We start from the raw sequence: 27384 nt of genomic DNA on the forward strand, positions 1-27384 counted from the left end.
TATTATGTACTCAGCCCGCACTGCCTTCCTTAAACCAGTGTTTCTCAAGGTTTAAGGCTCCATAACCCAGTTTTGCCTTAAGTTTATTGTTGACCTACTGCCAGCAATTGCAAACCGCCCCCTTGATAAAAAGAATGTGATTGGGGACTTCCCCTATTTGAAATAAGCTCACTTAGAAAAAGGGAAATACATCCCGTAGTGCTGCTAATCACTTAGGCAACCCGCTCACGAACCAATAACGGCAACCTGTGACCCACTGGTGGCAACACTGTGTACTGTATATATCAGAATATGGATTAAATTTACAATATATATTGCATATAATATAACATTGTGAGGGGATATCAAGTACAGAACAGGAATGAAGAAGGGAAAAGACAAGGGAAGAGCCCACCCACAATCATTTACAGTTAGAAACAGTCACATTAGTATGTGGTGAAAAGACATGGCGTGGTTGGGGCTTGTTATACCCTGTGGACAGGTAAGCAGATGTCCAAATTTATTTAACCAAGAGTGCATATGAGGAACATAATTCAAGGTGTAACAGATTTATCCTTTATTTATATTTTATCCCAAAATCTTCTCTTAAATACAAGTAGATTTGGTAAACTGGTCACTGTAAATTGGCTTGATTTGGTTTATGTGAGTGCAAGTAAGTGTGCGCAGTGATGGAGTGCCAACCCATTCATATGCCTGATGCTGCTTGGGCAGGTTTTATTTTGACCCATTGACTTGTGATATTTGCTTTATATGTTTCATGATACCACCTGGTATCTAGTTCTAAAATGCTCTATTTGATTGCTGGTGTCTTGAAATGACTGTCTCATTTAATTTTTTTTTTTTCCAGCTTCATGTGGTCATTTGAGAAGATTCACCGTTGCATAGCTCATCTGTTTCTTGGGGAGCTGGTGGCTTCTTTTGATGAGGAGTTTCGCATATTGTTTGCACAGTCCCAACCTCTGGTTTTTGAAAAAGCACTTATGATGCAGCCAGAGGATAGTGACTTTAACATCCAGCCATATGGTCACATCAGACCTCCTCCGATTAAAAAGCCTTTGTTATACTTTCCTACAGAGGGCTCTGTTATTTCCCAGCACTCTTCTTGTTCGTATGGGGAAAGGATGGACATGGAGAGGGAGAACTTTAGAAGAGAGGATCCATTCCGACACGCTGTGGAAGGTGCACCAAAAAATATGTATGGGAGAAACTTTGGTCCGCAGTTAGAAGCAGAGAGAGTTTTTCAAACACCGAGGCACTTGCTCATGGCATCACGGCAAATGGACATGGATGCCTTCAAACGACACAGCTATGCGGAAGGAACAAATGACAACTATCTACATGGTAAGCAAATCATAAGACAAAGGATGATGAAAAATGTGGACCCAATGGAAAACCAATCTAGTCATTATTTAAGGGAACCGATTTATCAGATGGACAGATCATTTCAACCTAAGAAGTACGGAGGACCAGGATCAGGTCACAACATTTATGACAGAGGGAGGAGCAACCACATGGAATACCAAGAAATGGAAGATTATTCTGATGACTCTAGGTTTACTCAGGATGTTCCTGGTCTGGCACCCCAGCACATTGGTGGTTATCAACAAATGTTGGATTATGTCCCTTCTAATTCATCTAAGGAGGTAAAGCATGGGTCTGGTCGCCTAGTTCCAGGAGATGGGCGGCTAGGTCATTCCACACAGAAGAGGCAAAACACTGGACACACCTACATTTGCCAGTCATCTCCCACTCAGAAGCACCCACCAGACCAGAAGCAGTTATTCCATGAATCCAGTCTAGAAAGAGAGGGACAAGACCCTAACATTAAACAAGGTCTAAGAACATGGCGCATCTCCTCATACCTCAATACATATCAGGAAGGTGGAGATGAGGGTCTACAGCACCCTCTTGATTCAGAGACCTTTGATGAGCCCCAGGAGGAGGCTTCATTTGCTCCTGAGGCATCCCTGCCCCGGTTTGCTATCAAAGAAACTCCAAAGGTACCTGCTTTCAAAAGAACTGAACCACAGTTTCTTTTCAGGTCTAGCTTTAGGACAGTAATGGATGCTGCAGCTGAAGACACAGAAGTAGCGGGGAAGGATGTTGGAGAGGATGCTGAAACTAAGGAATCAAGGGACATTAGTCTTACTAAACACGAGTCGATGAGATCTAGGTTGAATCCTTACTTGCAGCGAAATTCTCGGCTGAGGTCTTCTCTGATTTTTAGTTCTTCCAAGCTGGAGCAACATAGCAGTTCTTTGATGAAAAACTCCTCAGGACTTGCTCAGAAAGATCAACCCACTGGAGAATTAATTGAGGAAAATGCACCAGTCAAAATCAGCCTCGCAGCTGAGGAGATTTTAGAGAGGAAGAAATTAATCACAAGAGAGCCATTTGAGTTCAAATTGACTGATCAAAGTAAAGTTGCTTCAAAAGACCAGCAGTCTGAGAAAGCTGTAAGCGATTCCACTGAAGTCACACAGCAAGAGCAGCAGTCCACTGAATCCAAGGAGCATAGTCATCTCTCCAAATCCACTCTTAATATTGCAGAGCTTCTTTTAAAGAGGAGATCCTTTTCCCGGGAGCCTTTTGAGTTCAGGTTAACTGACCAAAGCAAGATAAACTCCAAAGCATCCCAGTCAGAAGATTCCTCAAAAGATGCTCAGGTACTTAACCGAACAGAACAGATCTCGGCACTTAATAAAGAGGACCAGGATCCCAACCAGCCATCAGCCTCTGATTCAGAGTCTCTTTTAAAGAGGAAGCCCATGCTTAAAGAGCCAATTGAACTCCAGCTGCCAAGCCAATCCAGTTTCAAACCTTCTCAAAAAGAAGAGAACCAGAAATCTTTACCAAATCTGAAACCAAATGTGCCACATTTTGGGGAATTTAACAGTGTACTGGGAAGAAGCACTGAACAGCTCAACATGAATGATCCTAATGATCGGCTTTTATATTTCAAAGAATTAGCAGCACAACGAAAGGCTGAGGCTGCAAAACAGGCTGAAGCAGCTAAGAGCAAGCAGCCAGAATCCTCTCTTAAAAAAAGTGAAACGCAGGTCAAGGAGCAAGAATCAGTTGGCAAGGAGGCCAATAGGACACCTCTTGCTGAGCAGGAAAAGAAGCCAGTTGTGGATCAGATTAGTAAGGATCTTCCAGCCGCTCCTGTTCCCATCCTCCAAATATCACCCCAGACTATAACCATCACCGATGCCACTGACTCCATGAAGAGGGAGTTCAAAAAGACATGCAGTCAGAGCATGTCATCACTGCCACTAGAGGTACCTGCTGAGAAGTCAAACAGATCCAGCACCTCTTCAATTGCTACAGATGGAGGGGATTTAAAGCAGGATGTAAAGGCAATGGATTTTCTAAAGAAGGGTTCCCAGAAACTAAAAGAGTTTTTAGGACAAAAGGGAGAAAAAAAGCTGACTGAAGAGAAACCTGTGCCCCCGATTAATGTTTCAGTGACAGAGGAACCTGTCTTTGAGGATAATGGACCTTTAAAGCAGAGTGACGGACACGGTGCTACTAAACCTTCTAAGGTAGAGAATATAGAAGTGGCAGAAAATAAGGAAGATAAGACACGCAAGTCAACTCAGAATGCTTCTGCTAAGGTAAACCAAAACAGATATCAAGCGTCTGCTTCCAACGTGATCTACAGCAGCAATCTTCGAGATGACACTAAAGTCATTTTGGAGCAGATCTCTGCCAACAGTCAAAAGAATCGGGCTGAAATAGTTAAGCATGTTCCAAATGACACGGAAGAGACATTGGATGGCCAAGGGGTGGAGAAGCCAGATACAGAGAACCAGGTGCAGCCCACCTCAAAGACTAATACAATTCCAGTAAGGAGCAGATTCCAGCGGCCACAAACCAACCCCGAAGAACGGGATAAGCTAATTAAAAAAATGGAGAATATGCGCAAGGAGAAGAAAGTGTACAGCCGTTTTGAGGTCTTTTACAAGAACAAAGATTCAGGTCAGGTGTCAGATTCAGAAAGCACAGATGATGACACCAAGGAGAAAAAGTCTGGGAAACTGACATCTAGATTCGGAATTTTTAAAAGCAAAAAATAATGCTGCTTGTATTCACATTGCCAAAACTTTCATACTTGTACTGTGTCTAAATGTATTGTTTATTTTTTTTGTCATTTTTAATCCATTATTATATTTGGACTTCTTTCCGTTATTGGAGAGATGAACTGGGCTGAGAACCTGGACTTTTGCTCTTTCATTTTTTTTTGTTTTATTTTTAAGGAGGACTTATACCTAACTGTTCTTGTTTAAGATGCAGTGTTTCACAGTTTAAAGGTTATTTGCCTGAATTTTTGGGCTTTAGGGAGTGCTTTGCTTGCCAAAGAAGCTCAAGATGTTTATGGGCCAATTTTTACTAAATGCATGAGATTTTAGATGTTTCTAATGCTGGGTTAGTTGCTGGCACTGGTCTGAACGTTTGATCTTGTACTGTACTGTGTCAAGATCATTTTTATTTAAAAAATGACATGACATCAGGGACTATCTTTTTGGACATAAATTTTGGGGTGGGGTTTTCTGTGAGGTTTTTAATACTAATGATTTCCAGCAGCTGTGAATCAGATTGTGTGTATACAGATCTTAGTATGGACAGATGGCTTCTTTTGATATATTCTGGACCTTCAGCTCTAACAAGCTCACTTAGTGCTTTTGTTTGTTTGGTGTGTATGATAAAACCGGTCTAAAGGATAAATCTGGTATTTTTCAAGTCAAAGTTATTTCTTCACAAACATGCTGTATATAGAAAGTTAATTGCTTTCTATAAATTAAAATATCTTATTCACACTGGCACTATATATTGTAGTCTATAAGGCATGGGGAAAAGCTTAAAAACATACCAAATATGTCAGTTTTATTAAGTCAGGACAGTTGTTGAGTATTGACCTGCATCTTGCGATTACATACACATTGTGAAATATTGTATTCATGTCACTTTTGAAAAAAGTCATTATTATGAGATTTAGCCATTTCAAAAGAAGACAAGCTGTGTGTGATAGCTCAGCACTTAGTCTTCATGCGTGATAACCTTTCACTCCCCCTGGGAGGTGGTTTCCTCTCAAAAGACTAAATCACAGTACTTTTCATGGCGTGTGGTTGTATCCTTACCACGAGAAAAATATTATTAGGAACATGCAATAACAATTATTTTCAGATCCTTTTAGTTGTCACAAGCATGTGTCAGAAACACAGAAGGCATGGATCAATGCTCGACAACAGTCTTGGCTTGAAAAATGGACGTATTTAATAAGTCTTTAAGCTTTTCCTCTGTGCCCTAAACCTTCCATTGTAAAGTGCCTCTGTGGGCAAGTTATTGTTTTTCAATTTGTACAAATTTAGAACATCATTTTGCATTGTAAATGTGTATATGTAACATGTTTGTGAAAAAATAACTTGGACTTATTGAACTTCTCCACGTAAACAACTTCTGAGGGTGCTTGACCCATGCAAATAAACTATAGATTATCTGCTATGGGTAATGTCCAGCATCTCCACTTTTCAGTGTCATATTCTGCCAAACATCAACTCAGATTAACAACTCTACATTAATTGTAATTTGCATCATGTGGTCAGCATCACTTTCCTCTTTCTGTATTAAACTATCGGAATTGCTGTGGCTTTTAAGGAGAAGAGTAGACATTTGGATTAGCCACATGTTGAGATTATTCATCTCAAAATCATTTTATGTTTACTTAAAATTCATCAGAATTTTAATGCTCCTGCTAAGGTAAACCAAAATGGATATCAAGTGTCTGCTTCCAACATGATCTGCAGCAGCAAAAAATTGAATACCTCAATGTAAAGGAAACAGCCACAGAGACTGATGATGTGTATGGACTGTGGCAGAGGCTTACATAGACGATGAAACTGATGAATTAAACATTTGTATCGTATTTAAGTGATTTTGTTAATCTGTAAGTCAGTGTTTATAGAATGTGTCCATGTTTACGGCACACAAAGACTTTAGAAATTCATTACTGTCGAAACCCTTAAGAAAGTTGTAAGTTAAAGAATCTTTTTGTAGGGTCTCCTATTGTCATCATGCTGAAGTACTGTACATCTGTAGCCTAATAACAGATAGATGCACACACATAATGTTCATTGCTGCCTATTAACTGTTACTGAGCAAGTCTGTATTTGCCGGGTGTGGGTGAAGGTGTGTAGGTGCCCTGCAATGGGCTAGGTCTTTCCCTAAAAATAAGAGTTGTAAAAGTACTTGATGGATGGATTATGTGTGGGTGAGTTTGAAACAAAGCTTAAAATATCACTTAGGGAGTTCTTGTTCTTATCAAGGTCCGGAAGTCATGCTTTGTATCTTTATTGAAGTTTATAATTGTATGTTAAAGAAGCCATTGTTATGTGTTTTATCGTGCATCCTCATTTTGCAGCCTCTTTATTGCATAGACCTGAACAGAGTGTACCAAATTGCCACTATAGCCCTTGTATGTTTACACTCGCCAGCCTGTCAGAAAGATGCAGCTGTGTTTATCTCCATTTATGGTCACTGTCAGGGCTGACTGCTACTGTGGCTAAATGTTTGCCCCTTTCTCATACTGTGTATCTATAACCCCAGGTGACAAGACAGAGCACCAAAGTAAACTGGAGAGAAGCTTTACATTTTTATTCATGCATTATAAATTAACATGCTCAAACCTAATCTCTGTAATGTGCCTAAAACAGATGCAGAGAAAAATGAGTGTGACAAATCAAATCAATAAACCATGATGGACACCAGCTATCCTTACTAGGAGTCTATTTACCCAATGTGCCTAGATGGCCAGGTGGCTCTCCGTAGTAAGATGATCGGTTTCCTGAACTGTTGTGGTCTCTGCATGGAATGATGGAGTGAGCTTCTTTATTACTATGCTACCCTGCCCAGACCTGGCTAGCCATGACTTAGTCATTGACTCTTCTACTAACTCAAGAGTTTCAGTCGTAGCACTAGGCTAGGACACTTTTTTTTTTTTTTTTTTCTTGCTGATTATGATTAATTTGTATATAGAGGTCGCTAATTCTTAATTTATGCTGGTTGTAACTGGCATTCTTCAAGTAGAACAGGCATACTAGAAAACAGTTTCACCTTACTGTTGGTTTTTCAAAATAATGCTCTGTCACTACAGAGATGCTTTTCTTAATATAATTTGTAAAATCTAAAAGCAAGTCACTTGAAACAATTGTTTAAAAGTCCACCCTGATGTCATTATTTATTGTACACCAACCATCCACCACTTCTTAAGAGGAGATGGGCATGTTTCACTCTTAGATGTAAAAAACAAAAATCACATTCACTGTATTCAAAAAAAGAAAAATAGGTGAAGGTTTACTAAAAAATTGAAAACCTGATGTTACAGGTGTTGAACGTTTATCATACAGTAGCTTTGGCCTTTGAGTCGTAATGACACATACATCAGGTTTCCAGTTGTTGGGTACTGAATGTCTCTGTGTTATATTATTTGGCATAAAATATGATTTTTTCCCCATCCTAACCTTATAAGCCAGAGTATGGTGGTACTGGGTGCCACTTTAGGAGAGTCTCACCCCCAAAATCTGTGCCAAAAGAAGGTTCAACAACCAAAATGATATTTTCCCAATTTTTTTTTGCCGATTTTTCCACTATAGTTATCATTTTTCAAGTTTTGCTCACAAATCCTGATTTTTTTTTTCATATTTTAATAGGGTCGTGGTTGAACCAAAGTCACATTTGAAATAAAATTAGACCAAACATGATACCATCGTGTTACTGGCTATGTAAACCTTATTTGAACTTCTACTTACTGGGCCTTGCAATTGACCAGCACCCTTTCTTGCACCTGGTATTGCTGCGGTAGACTGTGCCCATACAAGTCCGATCCTACATTGGATAAAGAGGTATTGAACTTGTATTTATGTATGTATGTATGTAGTAAGTGAAGGGCGGCATATGGTTGTATCTGCAAGGGATATAAGGTAAAACATTGATTCAATTCTGAAAAGAAGGTAAGAGACTCCAGTTTTTGGCTGTGTAGTGTTCATGTGTGTCAGTTGAATCCAGCCAAAATGTCTGCCTTAAATTGTTTTCGTTTCATCATGGAAATAATGTTTTCCTATGTATGTGAGCAGTGTTACATTTCTGCTTTGTCTACTGTTTCAGCCAAGTGCCTGGTTGGTTGTATGGTCAGTGGAAAAAATGAACAGGGTAACTATGTTTATACTCACTTGGCCATTATCTCGTCCCTTTGACATGTACTGCCCCAAACTATTTCATACTAAGTAGGCTCCAGGTAAGCAAAATCTCATAAAGTCTGTGTTTGGCCTCCGTGATGTAACGCTGAGACTCATTCCCTTGTATAAATAACAATGCTCAATATGGGGTACTGTTTGGAAATATTACTTAAATAATCTGAAAAATCAAATTGAAAATCAACAGCCACTTTTAACAAAGATTCTCTGACAATGCATTATGCATAATGAGGGACAGTTTGCAGTGAGGATTCTGAAATGCTGTAAGGTCCAATAATCTGTTTTATGGGCAATCAATGTAAAGTTCAGGCCTTCTCAGTGTATGTTTGACATTGTGCAATGATAAGGAGTATACATTTAATTCTCATTGTTAAGATATTGCAATGTTTACAGTTTGATGAAGCAGAATGAATGATATTATTTGCTGTAAGTAAGATTTTCAATTATTTGATTAATGTCATGCATAGTGTTTGCTGTTATGATTTGATCTTGTGAAGTCTGCCACCACAGGAGCAACTTGGGCTTGTTGGGCCGAGCAAATCATTCTTGTCCTACATTAATAATAAATGGTAAAAAAATGGGACACTAGATTACTAATTGCTGGTTGAGACCCCCATTTGCCTTAACATAACAGTCTATAAATCTACTCTAAAGTTGCCCATTTTTCATGTTTTTTTTCCAACTCAAAGGAACTTAAAGCTGATGTTACTCAATAAACCAGCAAAAGGAAATAAAGTGCAGCTTTGAGAATAAAGTACCGAAGCTCTTTTTCATGTATGCATTCACTTGCCAGCAGAGGGCAGTGTTTGATGTACAGTTCTTTCATACTACTGTTTTTAAGGAGTAAGAGCAGAGCCCATCTTAACCACACAGTAGTATTAGCATAAACTAGTGCCTTGGCTGACTAGTTGTTTCTTTAATCTTGGTTTGCAGTTTTTAGCTTTTATCACTGAGGAGCTCCCACCCAATATTACAGTATCATTTGTGTTCTGCTTTGTTTTTATTTTATTGCAATCAGCAAAGAAAGTGGTGGTGTGAAAAAAAGTTTGCAAAATCTGTACACTACATGAACAAACATGTATAGTATAAGGGGCAGTCTTCCACAACTTTGCTTCTTGGGCTTCTTTCTAATGAACTGGCAGGCTGTAACCCTTTATGGTTATTTTATAGAGAACCTTTCATGGTGAACACTAGGAGCACTTTACACACCAGCTGAGTCTGTGCTTTGCTGCTGAATACCTGGACTTAATGTGTGCAATAGATGAGGTGTCATCACCTCATCCAGTCAGCAATAGCAGAACATTAACACCCCCAGTATCAATAATGTGGTGAACTCCACTGCCAGCAGTTGTTTCATTATTATGATGCTGGCCATCGAGGTGATCAATCACGTCTGAGTGAATTGAAGAACATTTTATTGATCCACTGAAGTTCTTGTTGAGTTGTGTTCTCCAGGCAAATACAAAAAAACAACATATCTGAGAAAACTGGAAAATCTCTATCCAGTGTTTGAAAACAAGCATGCTGTGTTCTTTTTAAAATGTATTTATAAAACTCTTGTGTTCTGGAAGGTATTAGAAAAACCAGCAATTTATTGCTGGCTTTCACCACAGATAGGTCATCTATTTTTGACAAGAAATCTGATAAGTTCCCTTTTAGAATGTAGCTCATTGTCCAATGTAAACCTTCAGGAATTCAGTTAATTAATAACTCATCTCTGCTTCCCAGTTCTCCATTGTTTGATTATTCCACCTGCCTTCAGACTTTTTGTGCTTCTGCCAAATTAATGGTGGACATAATGACAAGTGTGCTGTCCTGCAACTCTCCCATGCCACTTAATAAAAAAAAAAAACATTCTGCACTGTACGAGTGTGTGATGGATATCCAATGAGAAGATGTGTGTTATGTTTCTACTAAATTTCATTTCTTGGAAAATAAAGGAATAAGTGATGCAAATGTTGTGCTAAATGGTAAAACCCGTGTAAGTCTAATGTAAATTTGGGACATCAGAGATATTTGCTGTATATACATTTTTTTTTTAGAATAAAAGTATTCATGAAAGTCTTTATCTGAAGTCTTTTGTAGGGCTTGTCTCGGGTCCAGACCTGAAAAATTACACAAGGAAGAAGACCAAGAAGGAGGTGTTGACCATCAGCAAAAGTGCCAAACGTGGGTCACATTTCAGTGGTACAACACCTGTGTGGTTCTATTTGGAATGAAATGAGCCAGTAGGGGGCAGTTGTATTTAAGGCAGGGTCTAATAACAACTCTCCATTCAAGAACATGGGCACTAATAATGTGTCATTACAGTGAGCTTCACCTGACATCCCCTTACGGGGCATAACCGGCAGTGCACGTGCAGTGAAGCTGACAGAGATGTTCAATTGTGCACAGTAAACTCCGTCTTGAACACCGCTTATCTATTTAAGTCAGCTGGCTAACAAGCTTGCTGTTTAATTTCAGCTCCCTGAATTTTGCATCTTAGGAAGGGACAGTGACATCCTAACCAAATTACTCAATAGAGACAAATGGTGGCGCAAACCAAGTTTGGTCAAGGAATATAATTGCTGGCACACATCCATAGAAGCTTGTGCAGATGCACCATGTGCAGTAATCAGCTCAGTCCCAAAATACGAGTAGCAGCCAGATCAGCTGATGGCTAAACAGAATTCTCTGTTAAACTCAGCTGAACAAGTCATTTCTCGTGTCTCCAACATCCTCAATGCATGTCCTAGCTATGCTGTCTTGGGGTCAATAACTAATGGGAAGTGGAGTGACATACTGAGCATTTCTTCAGAGCAGGGACACCAAGCAGCCGTTAAGTGTTGACGGTGTTGCACACTTTATCTCAGAAATAAAGAGGTCAGACATATGATGGTATGTTTTTGTTAGATGTGAGATTTGAAGAGACAATGGGAGGTCTAAAACTTGAAAGTACATGTTATGAGATGGACCTTGAACTCATAGTGGACCCATCACTATCAACAGCCAGACTGTCCAGATGTGATCAAGAAGGCTATGCAGATGTTAGGTTGTATATAATGTGTGGGGGTACAAGTCATTGGAGGTTATGCTTAAATTGTAAAACACACTAGTGAAGCTTCACCCAGAGTACTGTGTACAGTTTTGGGCTCCATATTACAAAAAAAGACACAGCACTGCTAGAGAAGGTCCAGAGAAGAGCAGCTAAGCAGATTTTATGACTGACGGGTGTGAACCATAAAGAGAGACTGAAAGAGCTGAATCTTTTCGTTTAGGGAAACAGAGATTGGGGTTGGCGGCGGTTGATTGAAGTTTTCAAAGTTATTAAAGGAATTGGCACAGTAAGGAGAACATTGGTTTGTGTACCGGGTCCACCCTGTGTTTTAGCGCTTTGAGTAGTGAGAAAATTTCATAAGCATAAACTTCACACAAAAGTTAAAAAGTGTTTCTTCACACAAAGAACTATGGGCACATTGAATACCTTACCAAACGGGGCTTTATGGGAGAATGGCAAAATGGAAGAACTGTAGGTCAACAGGAAGAAGGTTCTATGGTTTGACGTGACCACAATAAAGCTTTTTGACCTTTGGATAAAATGTTGTATCAAAAATACCCCATTCCCACTGTGGCACCATAATGCTGTGGAGGTGCTTCTCTGTTCCAAGCTGTGAATGAAGCAAAATGCAAGAAAATCCTGGTGGAAAACTTGTAGTCTCAAAAAACTACACCTTGTGTGAAGATTGATTGTCCAGCAAGGCAACTCCATTCATGCAGCCAAAGATACACAGGAATGGCTTAAAAACAGCAACATTAATATTCTGGAGTGGCTTACTCCCAGTCCAGATGTCAATCGAGTTAGGAATTTGTGGCTGGACTTGACAAAGGCTGTTCCATCACAATCTTCATGCAACCTGACAGAGCCTGAGTATTTTTGCAAAGAAGAATGAAGAAAAAAAATGCTGTGTCCCGATGTACAAAGCCAATAAGGCCTGTGCACGCAAACTCAAGCCTGTCATGGCTGCCAAAGGCATATCCACTGAAGAAAGACTTAAAGGGAGTGAAAATGTCTGCAATCAATTATTTTGCGTTGTGTGTTTGTAATTATTTTAGATCACTTTGCAGAGATTTATATTCACTTTGACAATAAAGAGTCATTTTCTGTAGATCAGTATCAAAAAGGCCAAATTAAATCAACTGCGATTCAATGTTGTATAAAATTTGAAAACCTTCCAGGGGTGAATGTTTCTATAGACACTGTATGTAGGATTATCCACTAAACAAAGATTTAATGATAGAAGATCTTTCAAGTGGGCATCAGGTTTCTGACAGAAATTTAAGTTTTTGGAATGAAAAGATAAGGAAACACCAGTGAGAGGCTTGAGTGTGGTGAGTGGGGCTCACAAAGCCTTTGCGATTACGAAGAGTATCAGAGGCTACTTTTTACATTAAAACATCACAAAAAATATTTAGTTCACCTGCAAGTGCATTTTGTATGTTTTTATGCATTTCCTAGTGTATCTCACACTATTGAATTAAAACATGAATGCCGTCAAAACAAAACAATGCAATTCCAAATACACAGATACAGTGGTGTGAAAAACTATTTGCCCCCTTCCTGATTTCTTATTCTTTTGCATGTTTGTCACACAAAATGTTTCTGATCATCAAACACATTTAACCATTAGTCAAATATAACACAAGTAAACACAAAATGCAGTTTTTAAATGATGGTTTTTATTATTTAAGGAGAAAAAAAATCCAAACCTACATGTCCCTGTGTGAAAAAGTAATTGCCCCCTGAACCTAATAACTGGTTGGGCCACCCTTAGCAGCAATAACTGCAATCAAGCGTTTGCGATAACTTGCAATGAGTCTTTTACAGCGCTCTGGAGGAATTTTGGCCAACTCATCTTTGCAGAATTGTTGTAATTCAGCTTTATTTGAGGATTTTCTAGCATGAACCGCCTTTTTAAAGGTCATGCCATAGCATCTCAATTGGATTCAGGTCAGGACTTTGACTAGGCCACTCCAAAGTCTTCATTTTGTTTTTCTTCAGCCATTCAGAGGTGGATTTGCTGGTGTGTTTTGGGTCATTGTCCTGTTGCAGCACCCAAGATCGCTTCAGCTTGAGTTGACGAACAGATGGCGGACATTCTCCTTCAGGATTTTTTGGTAGACAGTAGAATTCATGGTTCCATCTATCACAGCAAGCCTTCCAGGTCCTGAAGCAGCAAAACCACCCCAGACCATCACACTACCACCACCATATTTTACTGTTGGTATGATGTTCTTTTTCTGAAATGCTGTGTCCCTTTTACGCCAGATGTAACGGGACATTTGTCTTTCAAAAAGTTCAACTTTTGTCTCATCAGTCCACAAGGTATTTTCCCAAAAGTCTTGGCAATTATTGAGATGTTTCTTAGCAAAATTGAGACGAGCCCTAATGTTCTTTTTGCTTAACAGTGGTTTGCGTCTTGGAAATCTGCCATGCAGGCCGTTTTGCCCAGTCTCTTTCTTATGGTGGAGTCATGAACACTGACCTTAATTGAGGCAAGTGAGGCCTGCAGTTCTTTAGATGTTGTCCTGGGGTCTTTTGTGACCTCTCAGATGAGTCGTCTCTGCGCTCTTGGGGTAATTTTGGTCGGCCGGCCGGCCACTCCTGGGAAGGTTCACCACTGTTCCATGTTTTTGCCATTTGTGGATAATGGCTCTCACTGTGGTTCGCTGGAGTCCCAAAGCTTTAGAAATGGCTTTATAACCTTTACCAGACTGATAGATCTCAATTACTTCTGTTCTCATTTGTTCCTGAATTTCTTTGGATCTTGGCATGATGTCTAGCTTTTGAGGTGCTTTTGGTCTACTTCTCTGTGTCAGGCAGCTCCTATTTAAGTGATTTCTTGATTGAAACAGGTGTGGCAGTAATCAGGCCTGGGGGTGGCTACGGAAATTGAACTCAGGTGTGATACACCACAGTTAGGTTATTTTTAACAAGGGGCAATTACTTTTCACACAGGGCCATGTAGGTTTGGATTTTTTTTTCTCCCTAAATAATAAAAACCATCATTTAAAAACTGCATTTTGTGTTTACTTGTGTTATATTTGACTAATGGTTAAATGTGTTTGATAATCAGAAACATTTTGTGTGACAAACATGCAAAAGAATAAGAAATCAGGAAGGGGGCAAATAGTTTTTCACACCACTGTATGGCTTATTCATTTGTCATTTTGTCACATGTCACTGTCACTTTATTCACAGGTCCAGTTGCATGTGTGATGTGTTTTTTAGTTAGTCAGATGACTGGCACTGAGGTATTTAGTGAAGTGGAGCCCCTCAGGTTCACTCTTCTGGTGTCATTTCAATGTTCGTCTGTCGGTCTGGTTCTGAACTTCGATTTCATGACATTCATGTCAGACTCACAGAGGTATGGAGACCCAAACAAAGCAGACATTTGCAGAGCTGCTTGGTGAAGATTCTGATAGTTATCTGGCTCTAGTAAGCTCCAGAAATGTTGAGAATGCTGTTGAGACTTTAACTTCACATTATTTTGAAGGTTTAATAATATATAATATATGAAATCCAATGTCTGTATGTCTTTCCGCTTTTCACAAGAGAACTACTTAAAGGATTTAGATCGAGTTTTTTTCTAGAATTAGCTTCAACATTCCAGTTGATTTTGCGACTTCTCTCATCGCACTTATGTATCACTTTTCGCTTGTGGTATCGATTTATTTGCGCGAATCCGAGAAACACACAGTAGGCCCGGGGGGAGGGGGCCTTCCTCACTCATTCGCCAGCTTCAGGCGTGTTCCTTAACTCCGCTTAGCTATCGAACGAGAGAACAATTGAATTCAAGTTTGTTTGGTATTTAAAGTAAATTGTTACTTAATTCTCTCAAGTATATGCCACATTGAAAAGATAGATTGCAATTGAGATTGTGAATCGTGATGTGATTTTTTAGAAAGATCGCCCACCCCTAATTTGACTAATCAAGTTTTCAAATTTATGTAGGATTCATTAACCCTTTGGCGAGCTACCGGTAGCTTGTGAGCGACGTGTTGGAGACCCCTGGCTTAAACTAACCACAATCTGAGCTTACTTGTTCCCTCATAACCAAATACGTCCTAGAGTTTGTGTGCAAAGGCTCTTTGAAGATAACCAGAAGTGGTCTTAAACATTTATTTCCTACAAAAAATTAATTATGTTGCCTTGATCACTTAAAAAAACCTCTCTAATTATTGCTGTCATTCATGAATGGTAAGGTGCCTTACTGGCACTGCTTCAAATAATGGAAGCAACAGAGTACAATTGGGTACAGACTGTCTTCAGTATGGAGTTTGTATGTTCTCCTTATTGTGCCTATTTGCATTGTAAAGTTAAATTTTATTGCCACCCAACACTGAATTGAGCTGTGGTCCTAGTAAAGCTGGCTATCTTAATGTTCTCACCAAGTACTTGTGGGTTTGGATACATTACATTGTATGACCGCCTTGCAGCACGTGGCTCAATTGTGGGTAGGAATGCCAACATTGTGGAGTTTGGGGTACTTTCTTTGAGGAGTGTGAACGTTCTCTTTATGTTTGGGTGAATCAGAGCAGCCTCCCATCCAGAACTGGCAAATATCTATGACCATTGCAAGCTCAAAATTCTCAAAAGAATATTTGACTTTTTTTTTCACCTTGGTCATCTTAGATCAGTAAGTGGCAGCACATGCAGGTGGAGTGCCAGTGTCATGTGAATTGGATTAAAGTGCAGTACCTTGATGTCATCAGGTCAGGCCCAGCCGATATTAAATTAGGCACACTGACTACTTATTGACATTTATTGTGTTGTAAATAACAGGAAAAGTGTAACCTGAACAGGCAATGTTAGGATTTACACAAAGAAGGCTTTGTAAAATCCTAAGACTTCAACTAAGAAATCCTTATCTCTTTGAAAAAAATCCCATGCTGTTATCTGTTGACTCTTCTTCTAGCACATTTACTGACTCCAGTTGGTAGTCCTCCACTCCCTTTATTCTTTCTTATTTGTTCTACTTGGCTAAAATTCCTTCATCTGATAAAAAGTATATTTAAAGAAATGAAAGAAAAACACCAACCACTTGACAGTTTCCCAAAAAACAGATGCCAACTACCATAGATGCTGTAAATTCTGGTTTTATTTCAGAGATTTTTATTTGCTAATCTGCAGTGAGATCAGTATGTTAAGCTCTTGTTGAGCCTTAGTTTTGCGATGGGATACCATACACCTCCACCTCACAGAGTGTAAGGTACTGTGTCTGTCCAGGGATGACCACGTTGACATAGCGTCCCTCCATCCCATTGCAGTAGAAACTGGTTGAAGCTCCAGCTGAAATAGAGGTGACTATCCCACATCTGAAACAGAAACATAAACAGTTCCTTACTCCTAATCCAGTCACATTCATGTGTCTCAATTTAGTCTCACCTTTAAGATGAAGTTTCTCATTGTGTAGAACAGACAAATTGCCATTTTGTGACTGCCGACAGTCAAGTGCTTTGGCTGCTTTTTCCTAAGCTTAGAGACGTTTCCCTAAACTGTAATTGAACTGGAACCTTTAACTTAGATATTTGGGCAGCTACTCATAGCTAAGTGCAAGCAAAGGCCATTGAGCTCTATATTGTTAACTTGGTTAACACTCCTTGACTAGCATATATACATATATACAATATTTGGAATTGTTTTGACCGCTTACAGAGTTCTGTTTTCACTTTGACATTAAAGATCAGTGTCAGAAAAGTAAAATCCACTAAAATTCAGTATTGTAGAACAGAAAAATGTGAAAACTTCCAAGGGGGTGAATACTTTTTATAGGCACCGTGTATAAGTGTTTGTATGTGTATATATTTATATATTACATATATACTGTGTAAATGCCACAGGGGTTGGACGGGCATCCCGTCCTGAGAAGGGGATAGTTCCTTACCCAGATGGGCATCCCAACCAGGAGAAAGGAAGGAGCCAGGCCCAGTAATGATCGCTGCAGGGTGTGTATAATTCCCCTAGAACACTAGATGGCAGCAGCCCTCCGTATCGGTGCCTATTTGGGAACCAACCAGGGAATGCTGGGAGATGTAGTCCAGTAACACAGCTCTGCTGGGGACCATGGGTGCCGCAAGGGGGTGCTGCAGCAAGATAAACTCCCTAATAAATGGGACTTTCGTATGACCCAGATGTACTTCCATCGGGCTGTAGCTCTGGCACTGGAAGTACCCCTGGGTCAGCACTCCCTTGTTCAGGCTAGTTGGAGCTGGGAGGATGTAGAATAACACTCAACTGGAGGAGGCCAGTGCGGTGCTAAGAAGAAGAAGGGAGATATTGTGGAAAGAGAAACCTGTATATTTGTGTGTTTTGATACTTTGTAGAGGTGTGTTTAATAAAACCCTTCTATTATATGAACTCAGGACTCTTGGTGTGATTGTATTTAGGGATTTGGGGATTGCTGACCTGAATATAAATAAGGAGGGCAAACTGTCCTTTGAAAATTCATCATGGCTACACGCAACCCATGATGAGACAAAAAGACGTACTTTTAGACAAAGCTGTAAGCCAGAAGGACAAAGAAAATGTTGATCCCTTTTAGAGTGCCAGCTCCAGCAGGCAGTACGCAATTAGTGCGTCTGAAAAAAGGACAAACACAACTGTGCTGGACGGTCAGCATGCGATCGTTAAATATTACATGTCATTTAAACTGACATGGTCTAACAACAAGTGTCTGTCGTTGGCAAATCTGACTAGAAGTCATGTAATATGACATCGGCTTTACACATCGTTTTAATTCAATGTCCAAATTATGTGTCTAGAAAGCTATGAAGAAGTCGGAGGCAAGTTTTTTTTTTATTTAATTGCATGATATCACAAATTATTGGCAAAAACTAGATGTGAGGGCTAATATCCTGAGATGACCTTTTGTGAGTTATTCTGTTTAACCAAAGATATAGAAATTCTGCGAATTGTTTTGAAGGATACAAATGCATATGGAACATCTTTTATTTATCATTTATGAGTGTAACACCCAAAATTGAGTGTAGCCGAAGCCAAGACAAAGTGAGGGGCAGCAGCACAGCTTGTTAGTCGCACTCTTTCAGGCAAGCTGGAGAGCATGTGTCCGCCTGAGGGCTTAATTTTGTGCTTTGTGTGGAGATCTGTGCTTTTATTAACTTCTGTTCACATATTAAGCGTGCTCTGGGAGTTTGTGGCTCAATGTCCAGGTCTTTTTCCTAGGGTACAGTGGGTTAACTGATCCTTCCCAGTCCTCGGTTATTAACACTTTTAAATAGGTAGGCATATTGCAGCCATTTGTGTGGGCACGTGAGCAATTTATCATTAAATGAGACAACTAAATAAACAATGTGCTTCATGCTGTATCACAAACGAGTATAAGAAACCAATAAATGTTACAAACTAATCACAGGGATACATATATTTAAATGGTAACACACATTTTCCCATCTTGTAAAAGAAAAACTTACTCTTTTGTGTTAGTTTTGGAAAAAATGTGCCATGAAATAATGTAGTCGTTTTCATATAAATCACTGGAAAATTGTGGGCTGGTGGAAGAACTCAAATCCGAAGAATCATTGTAGTGGGATAAACTATGCTAACTACTAGATAACAGACTGGCTATGCATAGGATTGCCAGACGTTCCTTATATACAGGACATGTCCCATATTTGATAATTTTGTCCCCTGTCCTGTACCTTTCAGTGACACCCAAATGTCCCATATTTAGTTCATTTTCAAATTTCGTAATAAAAATATATTTTTACTACCTTCTTACGGTACTTAGTTGTAACCTTATAAGTAATTATACTTTCTTTTCTCAGACTCTCTTGATGAAATAACCCAAATGTATCGAGGAAACACGTGTTTGCTGCCAGTTTGCAACTTATTCAGTTGCTATGGTTGACTGACGACAGCTACACTCTCACCGTTTTGCTCTTCAGCCGCGCTGCTGTGTTGTTACTACTTGCCACGGCCCACTTTTTTTGTAAATGCCTGTTTTAAATAATAATAAATAAATATTAGTAATATTTCTCTGTTGTCTGTATTAAATAAATATTTTCAAATGATTTCACTTTTACAGAATTTTTTTTAGCTTGTATTAAATAATTTTCAAATGATTTTACTTTTGTTTTCCTCATAACGCATTAAAATCCTTGCTTTATGTTTTTAACTTATGTCTCTACTTTTATATAATATATTGATCTGGGTGTTCAGGGGGCATGTATAAATTTATATGTATAGTAATATAGAGAGAGATTTTAAGAGTGTCCCGTATTTCTAATTTTCTAATCCGGTAACCCTAGCTATGCATGGAATGGCATACGCCACCATACTGATTCTCAGGATTTTAAATTCTTCCACCAGCTCAAAACTAGACCAGTGACATTACCATCCTGCTCTTTCTGGTGATTTATATGTAAACGGCTGCACCCACTTTCTTTATGCTTACAAGATGTCAAAAAATCACATAATTAGCTATTTTACCTTTGTTGAGATGTTTTTTTTTTTTTTTATATAAATTTAATATTCACTTTTCTGCATGCCCCAGGATCCCAAATTCTTCACCTCATCCCATCACTCTTACTCTTATTATATGGTTACCTGGGATTGTTGTTACCCTCATTATCTAAAAAGTTGCCAATGCGGATCTCTGCCCCATTGATCCTTTCAGGACAGCAGTCGCCTCGGTTAGTGATGACCACCTTGTTGATTTTGTATTTTTGTAGCAGGTCCACTCGCCACCATGGGTTGTGGGTAGCTGCTGTACAGGAGCAGGAGCCATGATGAAAGTTTGAGTTACGGTTTCCATCGATGGCGTTGTTAGCAAAGTAATAAGGGTACAAGCTTGACTGGGTGGCTGTGCCGCGCACAGCAACATTTTCACCTAAAAGAGAGGGAGAGATCGGGAAAAGCTCTTTGTCAAAAAATGTACAGTAACTGCAAGGGGAAAAATGATTTAACAATACATTGAAATGGTAATGTCTACTGATCAGCATCAAATAAACTTGTACTACAGCAGGCTGATATGCATGGTTCTAGTTGCTAGAAGATTCTGTGACAAAGTCTACCAGTGTCAGTGACACTCTTTTGGGCTGACAAGTCAGACCCCAAAACTCCCACTCTGCATCTCTGTGATATTTCCACTGTTATTCTTCATTGTAATCCAAACTGAATATATGCATCTTCTTTAAGGCTATTGAAGCATGATATTGACAGTGACACTGTTGGAGAACACTAAGTCCTTACTTTAGTTTCCCACACCCAGCCTGGTATGAATTTCTGTGGTGATTCCCTTGCAATAGACTGGCTTCTCAGTGTGAAGTTGTTACTACCTGTATGGAGTCTGCATGTTCTTCACATGTATGTGGGCTTTCTCTGAGTACGCAGGTGTTCCCCCGGCATTCACAAGACTAGTGTGTCTAGTTGATAGGAGACTCTATAACAGTGTGGTTGCTTTTATATTTGGCATGGTACTCAGTGATGACTTGGGACCCGATCTTGTTTTGGTTCCTGTCTTTCTCCCAGTGCTCCTGTGGCAAACTCCAGTTCCAGGCCCCTGCTACTGTATAAGTAACCGTACCCCACGCAAGCATAAAGCATGCTGATTTTAGAGTCATACGTTACAGAGGAGTTAACTAATTCCAAAACAAATTACCCAGGACAGGGAGATGTGAATGTGGACCCAAAGTAGTGGAGGTGTTATTTTGCAAAAAACTATTGCTTCTTCTAGAATGTGTTGTTGTGGTGTGATTATTAGTATTGACTGCTGACTGACAATTATGAGGTCTGCTCATTGCTGGTAGCAGCCAAGTTGAGAATTTTCTGTTGTAACGTTTACTTCATTGCACACATATGTATACTGCAGTCACTCTTACAGAAACTGCTATACATGAATAGATACATTGAGGCATGATGCAAGATGAGATAAGAGTATTGCACACCCAGCAGTAGTTAGCTACCACACAGAATGTATGCAGTATCCGACTGATATGTAGGTACTGGACATACTTTCTTACAGACATAGTAAACTTCTCATATAAGGAATAGATTGGATTAAATGACTTTTAAAATGGTTGAAAAAGATAACTAATGTATGAACTAATCTTTTTTCACCCTTCTTTTCAGGATTAGCATTTGCAGCTCTTATGTATTGTCCATAGTTAGTCTACATCCATCCATCCATCCATTTTCCAACCCGCTATATCCTAACTACAAGATCACGGGGGTCTGCTGGAGCCAATCCCAGCCAACACAGGACACCAGCCCACCGCAGGGCACGCGCACACACACGGGACAATTTAGAATCGCCAATACACCTAACCTGCATGTCTTTGGACTGTGGGAGGAAACCCACATAGACACAGGGAGAACATGCAAACTCCAAGCAGGGAGGACCCGAGAAGTGAACCCGGGTCTCCTATCTCCAAGGCAGCAGTGCTACCCACTGCACCATCATGCCACCCTAGTCTACATACAGTGGATTCATATTCAGATCCCTTCACTTTCTCCACAAGAAATTGTGTTGTAGATTTAATTTTAAAAGGAAGCAATTGCCTTTATCCCCATTTTTGTTGCAACCATTGAACATTCTCTTAGATGGGTTTTCTGACACTTTTGCAAAGAGCTCAGCTTGGTTGCTGTTTGGAAGAATAACATGAACACTTTAATAAAGCTTTCTCTCTGCTGCTGTTCAACTGCTGGACACTTTCCAAGGAGCTCTGTTATTTGCAAGAACTCTTTTACCTTTCAGTTTTTAACTAAGCATATATAATTTGCACCTCAAGTAAAGAAGCCATCTGGAAATTATCATCAGGGATTGACTGAAAACTGCATAAACCCACCCATATTGTATAATTCTTTGTATTCCTTATGTTTGCTGCTATTGGTTATGATGCAAATAAATATACATTTTCAGGGAAAACTAAATTTCATTTTATTATTAGCATAGCTGAGAAGCTCAATTGTCCATTTCTTCTCTAGCTGTGGTCCCATAAGGGTACAGAGAATGCTCTTGTGAAGCCCTACTTTAGTGGAAAAACTGAGTTGAAGTAAAGGTTTGGAGGTAAAGGCAGTCCCAGTTAGCGAGCAGCACGTCATAAGGAGTTAAGAATAACAGTTACAGAGCTGGTTTGGCAGCCCATTAAGGAAGAAGCTTTAAGAGGTTAGTTGGTAACTTTCATGTTAGGTGCATGTCACAGATAATCTGATAGCATGATCAAAAATGTTATATCACAAATTCATTCTTTTATCTTTGTATTCAGCATTTATATATGCTGTTGGAAAAATTAATTATATTCACTTTAATTGCTTATGTAAAGGCTCTCACTATGAAACACCCATGCATGTATCAATTTTCTGAATTATTTTTATTATTTATGGGGCTGCTCCTATCCCAGATGTGTTGGATGCTAGATAAAGCAAACTGTGTACTGGGCACAAGATTATTGTGGAACATGCTACCCTTGCTGGGTCAGTTTAGAGTCATCAATTAATGTAGAATGTATTTGGGATATGGGAAGACAGTAGCGAACCTGAAGGCAAAAACATGAAGTTGCAGTAAGGAACATGCAAACCCCACACAAAGACTGGGCTGAGAATGGAACTTGGGTCCCTAGAATTACGCTGCAGAAAACCTAACCACTCTGCCACCAGGCTGCTGTTGGAGAATTCAGACTCTATACTCTGCTTTGAAAGCTAACCAATAAACTATTTATTGATCTGTTGAGATGAGAATAGCTTATGACAATACTTTGATCAAATGCTATTCTGAAGAAAAATTTACACATGGTTACATTGGTAAGCAAACCTAATTGTGCATTTTATTCTAATTAAAACAATTATCTCTCTCTTCACATTTTCAGAAAAAAAAGTAACAGTCTTGACTGAAATCAGAGTCCCAACCTTGAAAATCATATTCAGTGAGATAGGAATGTATTTATCTTTAAAGCATGCAGGAATGCAGGCAACAGTTTTCTATCTATCTATCTATCTATCTATCTATCTATCTATCTATCTATCTATCTATCTATCTATCTTGTATTAAATACTGCCTTATCTATCTATCTATCTATCTATCTATCTATCTATCTATCTATCTATCTATCTATCTATCTATCTATCTATCTATCTATAAAATATAAAAAGAGAGCAAAAGATGTATGGTAACACCATAATTAAGACTAAAAGAAGTATTTGTTAATGCCTTGTTACATAAGAATAAATGAGTAATTGATGTATGTTTGCCGTAACTAAAGTGTTACCAGAGTTATTAATATCTTAACAGTTAACATAATTGTGAAACCATGTGGTGAATATGATAAACCATGACAAATAATGAACTTCTCTGAGACTACCCACTATATAAAATTATTGTATCATTAATTGCTTTGTAATACTGCCAAATCTGAGACTCCTGAAAGCAGGCATTACTCTATTACAGTCTTATTAATTGTTTTGTAAACTGACTTTTCATGACTCTTACTAGGGAAGGCACTATACAAATACAAATGACTGGTTTGAATTAGAGTTTAGTACCACCACCCATTGAATTATTCTAGCTACAGGATAAAATGTCTGTTATAAAGATGAATGAAATAAAGGGACAGCAGGAAAAAGAAACCTGAACCCGTTTTACCTGTAAAGATGTACGTTTGAGTTGGACTCAAGAGCCCAGTCATTATGACCAGAGAAACCAGAATCATTCTGAAAAGAGAAAACACAAACCTTAGCAGTGTGTACAGCAGCAGACCACCATATTTAGAACCAGACATCCACTGTGATCATCTGAGGCAAGATAACTGGAAAAATCTTAAATTAATGAAATAGTCATTAGCTTTTCCTGAAGAGATCACAAGTAACACATTCTGTGATGAACTCTTCAGGATCTAAAGCTGAAATCAATTAATTAATTTATCTCTACTTTAAAGTGCACCTTTGATATTAAAGTTGTCATGTTTATTGATTTGGCTATCTGATGTTTTTATTCTAAGAAGTTCATTCCCTGCAAGGCCACAGTCTCAGTGGAGCCTGCACATTTTCCACCTATCTGCATGTTTTTTCTTCTGGAGGTTAAGTTTCATTCTATACCAAAGAGTATCTGCATGGACTGGCATTGAATTCAGGTTTTGTACCCAGTGCTATCTGAATAGTCTCAGTCTAGCCACAATTCTCTAATTGAAACATGCATCATGAAAACAGAAGGATTCAGCATCTACGTTGTGATCTGCATAATGTAAAAACACGTAACAATTTTTATTGTAACTGGCTATGAAATTACATATTTACTTTGTACATCCTTTTATTTAAATTTTTTCATTAAAAAAAACAAACAAACTGAAAAATATCCATTTCAGTAAGGAAACTCTCTTAAAGCACCCAGAAATTATTGGTAAGAACCAAATATGTATTGCGTGTTTGTGACTATAGAAGAACAGAATTTTAAAAAAATTTACAGCTTAAGTAATACAAAATAAAATGCCTGATGTTTTATCAGGATGTTCATTGGAAAACTGTAATATTTTCTCTGTACTTGAGTTAGCCTTGATTTAAGTGCCATTCTGGCCTTGGCAGTCTTCAGACGGATGTCCATTCCATAGTGTGATGTCTGCTACACCTGGAATGGTTTTATCTCATTGATTGTTCATGTCACATAGTTTTCCAAAATAAAGCAGTCCAGTGTTGTTAAATCTGAACTTCAGAGTGATTACTACATTGCTTGTCCAAGAAATGGGTACCTCATTATTTAGTATTATCAATTGACATGCAAACCGACATGTATTAATTTACTGAAAAGTCTTTTCAGTTTTCCTCCACATCTACATTCAAATATTGTAAAGATTTGTCTAATACATATTGAGCCTTAAAATTTTGAAATGGTTCCATTCTTTAATGGACACCCTGTGTGTAGCTGAACACGGTTGCATAAAAAAAATGTCAGCATTCTGTCTGACGTGTTTTACATTTCAGTGAAACAAAGTGACAGGCATTTAAACTTGACTGGATGAGAAACCAGACAGAAAACAAAACTCATGCATGCATAATATACTTACTTGAACACCTGCTATATGTGTAAATATCTCAGCTGGCAGAGGTCCTTCTGATGGAAGAAAAGATGATATGAAGTGCAGTTTAAAGGCAGCTTAGAAAGAGGAGGCACTTGGATGAAACCAAAAAAGGCTAAATTGAGATAAGAGATTTCTAAATACTGTGGTGGGTTGGCACCCTGCCCAGGATTGGTTCCTGCCTTATGCCCTGTGTTGGCTGGGATTGGCTCCAGCGGACCCCCATGACCCTGTGTTCGGATTCAGCGGGTTGGAAAATGACTAACTGACTGACATTTTTCTGAGGTGTGGTTATTTGGAATTTTTCAGCATTCATGCTGGCTGGAAAATGTAATGGCTACAAAAAAATGGCTGGAAAAACTATTTATCTTTTTCAGATTTATTTTTAGTTCTTTAATTGTATGCCACCAAATTCTGGATACAGTCTGAAAAGAAAACTGGTATGGATCAGTGCCTATGAGGTAACAAAAATTCAAATCATGTCAAATACAGTCACATCTTGTATGAAGCGATAATTTGTCCTCTTCATGTTTTATGAAAACATTTCAGTAATTGACCTGAATAATTTGGCTTTGATTAGTTATGAAGCAGTTTATTAAACAGGCTTCTTTAGAGCCAGAGTCTATGTCAGCAGGAATGGTTACACCAAAGAAACAACCTAAGTTGGAAGGGCAGTTCTTGGCAGGGTGAGTGCACTCACACGTCCATCAAGCCTGACAAAATGACTTATCAGATTTATATAAAACTAGCCATTCCCCACGGCTCCACCCACATTGTAGTGAAACAGGACAAACTTTAAAAATTAATAAACAAAAAGGTATCGCTAGCTAAGCGGAGACAAAGTACACTCTGTGAAAGAAAAATGTAATTGCTTGCAAGCTACTAAGGATTAAAAGCTGTTTTATTATAACGGCAGGTTATTCATACAGGCGTCTGTCATAAGATAAGGCGAAGTAAGCTGAACTTGTGTAACTTATGTAGGAACGCATCCGTTAGACACAGGAAAGATGACCTTTTCTTCTTTGGGGCCCCTTGTGACACATAAAACAAAAAAGAAATGGTTGGCCGAAATGGTGCAATACTTGGATGCTGTTTCATAAGTAAGGGGGAGGGAGACAAATTAATATTAAAGCCGAATGAAACCGAAAAACTTTGCTCTTCTGCTTTGCAAAGCATGAATCCACATACTCATCTATAACTGAATAAAGACTAATTGATTGAACTATTCCTGTCTTCCTTGGGTGTTACTTCCACATCTCCAAATCGCAGAGATAGACCAACTTCCCACTCCTGACATCACGCTTCCCCCTCTCCTTTGAGCCTCTGTATCGGATTAGCACGAATATATTGCTAATGCAAGCAAACTATGATACTTAGTGCGATGACAGAAGTTGCAAAATCAACCAGAATGTTCAAGCAAATTCTAAAAAAAAAAGATCTAAATCCGTTAAGCAGTTCTCTTGTTTGCTAGCTAAGTGGATGTAATATATGCACTGAGGCTGGCGCGTGAGTGAGGAGGGCCCCGCCACCCTCCCCTCAGCTCGCTGTGTGTCTCTCGGATTTGTGCAAATAAATCAGTACCGCAAGCAAACTATGATACTTAGCACAATGAGAGAGGTCGCAAAATCAACCAGAATGTTCAAGCAAATTATAGAAAAAAATCTGATCTAAATCCGTTAAGTAGTTCTCTCGTGAAGAGCAGACAGACATACAGACAGACAGATGTTGGAGTATATATATATATAAGAGAGAGAGAGAGAGAGGTATAACACCCATATTTATCAAATATTTCAGGTTACAAAAATGGTCCTAACTGGCTCAAAAATCTGAGTGACACACATTTGATCCTAATCTTAGGAGTAGGAGAAAAAGAATTTTATCAGATTTCCTAATTTAGGAAACAACTCCTAACTTCAGCAGGATTTATGAGAGCTCATGAACTTTCCTAACTCGCTAGGAGCAGCCAGAGGATGGCATTCAGGCAGAGATCAAAACACCATCCCAGGAAAGGTTTAATGTTTTAGAAATGAACCTTTGCCATCTGATAAAGATGGAATAATACTCCTTA

The 27384-nt window shown here is 38.9% G+C and overlaps 1 protein-coding gene across 1 annotated transcript in view; it reads left to right on the forward strand.

The window, feature by feature from the left end:
• fam83hb (family with sequence similarity 83 member Hb) overlaps positions 1–10318 on the forward strand; it is an 88062-nt gene extending 77744 nt beyond the window's left edge. Inside the window, exon 5 of the mRNA XM_039737119.1 lies at positions 848–10318. Coding sequence (XP_039593053.1) covers positions 848–4079 — 3232 coding nt within the window. The 3' untranslated portion in view covers positions 4080–10318. The remainder of the gene's footprint in view (positions 1–847) is intronic.
• The last annotated feature ends 17066 nt before the right edge of the window (positions 10319–27384 follow it).

Source organism: Polypterus senegalus, chromosome 15 (genome assembly GCF_016835505.1).
Source record: "Polypterus senegalus isolate Bchr_013 chromosome 15, ASM1683550v1, whole genome shotgun sequence".
NCBI lineage: Eukaryota > Metazoa > Chordata > Cladistia > Polypteriformes > Polypteridae > Polypterus > Polypterus senegalus.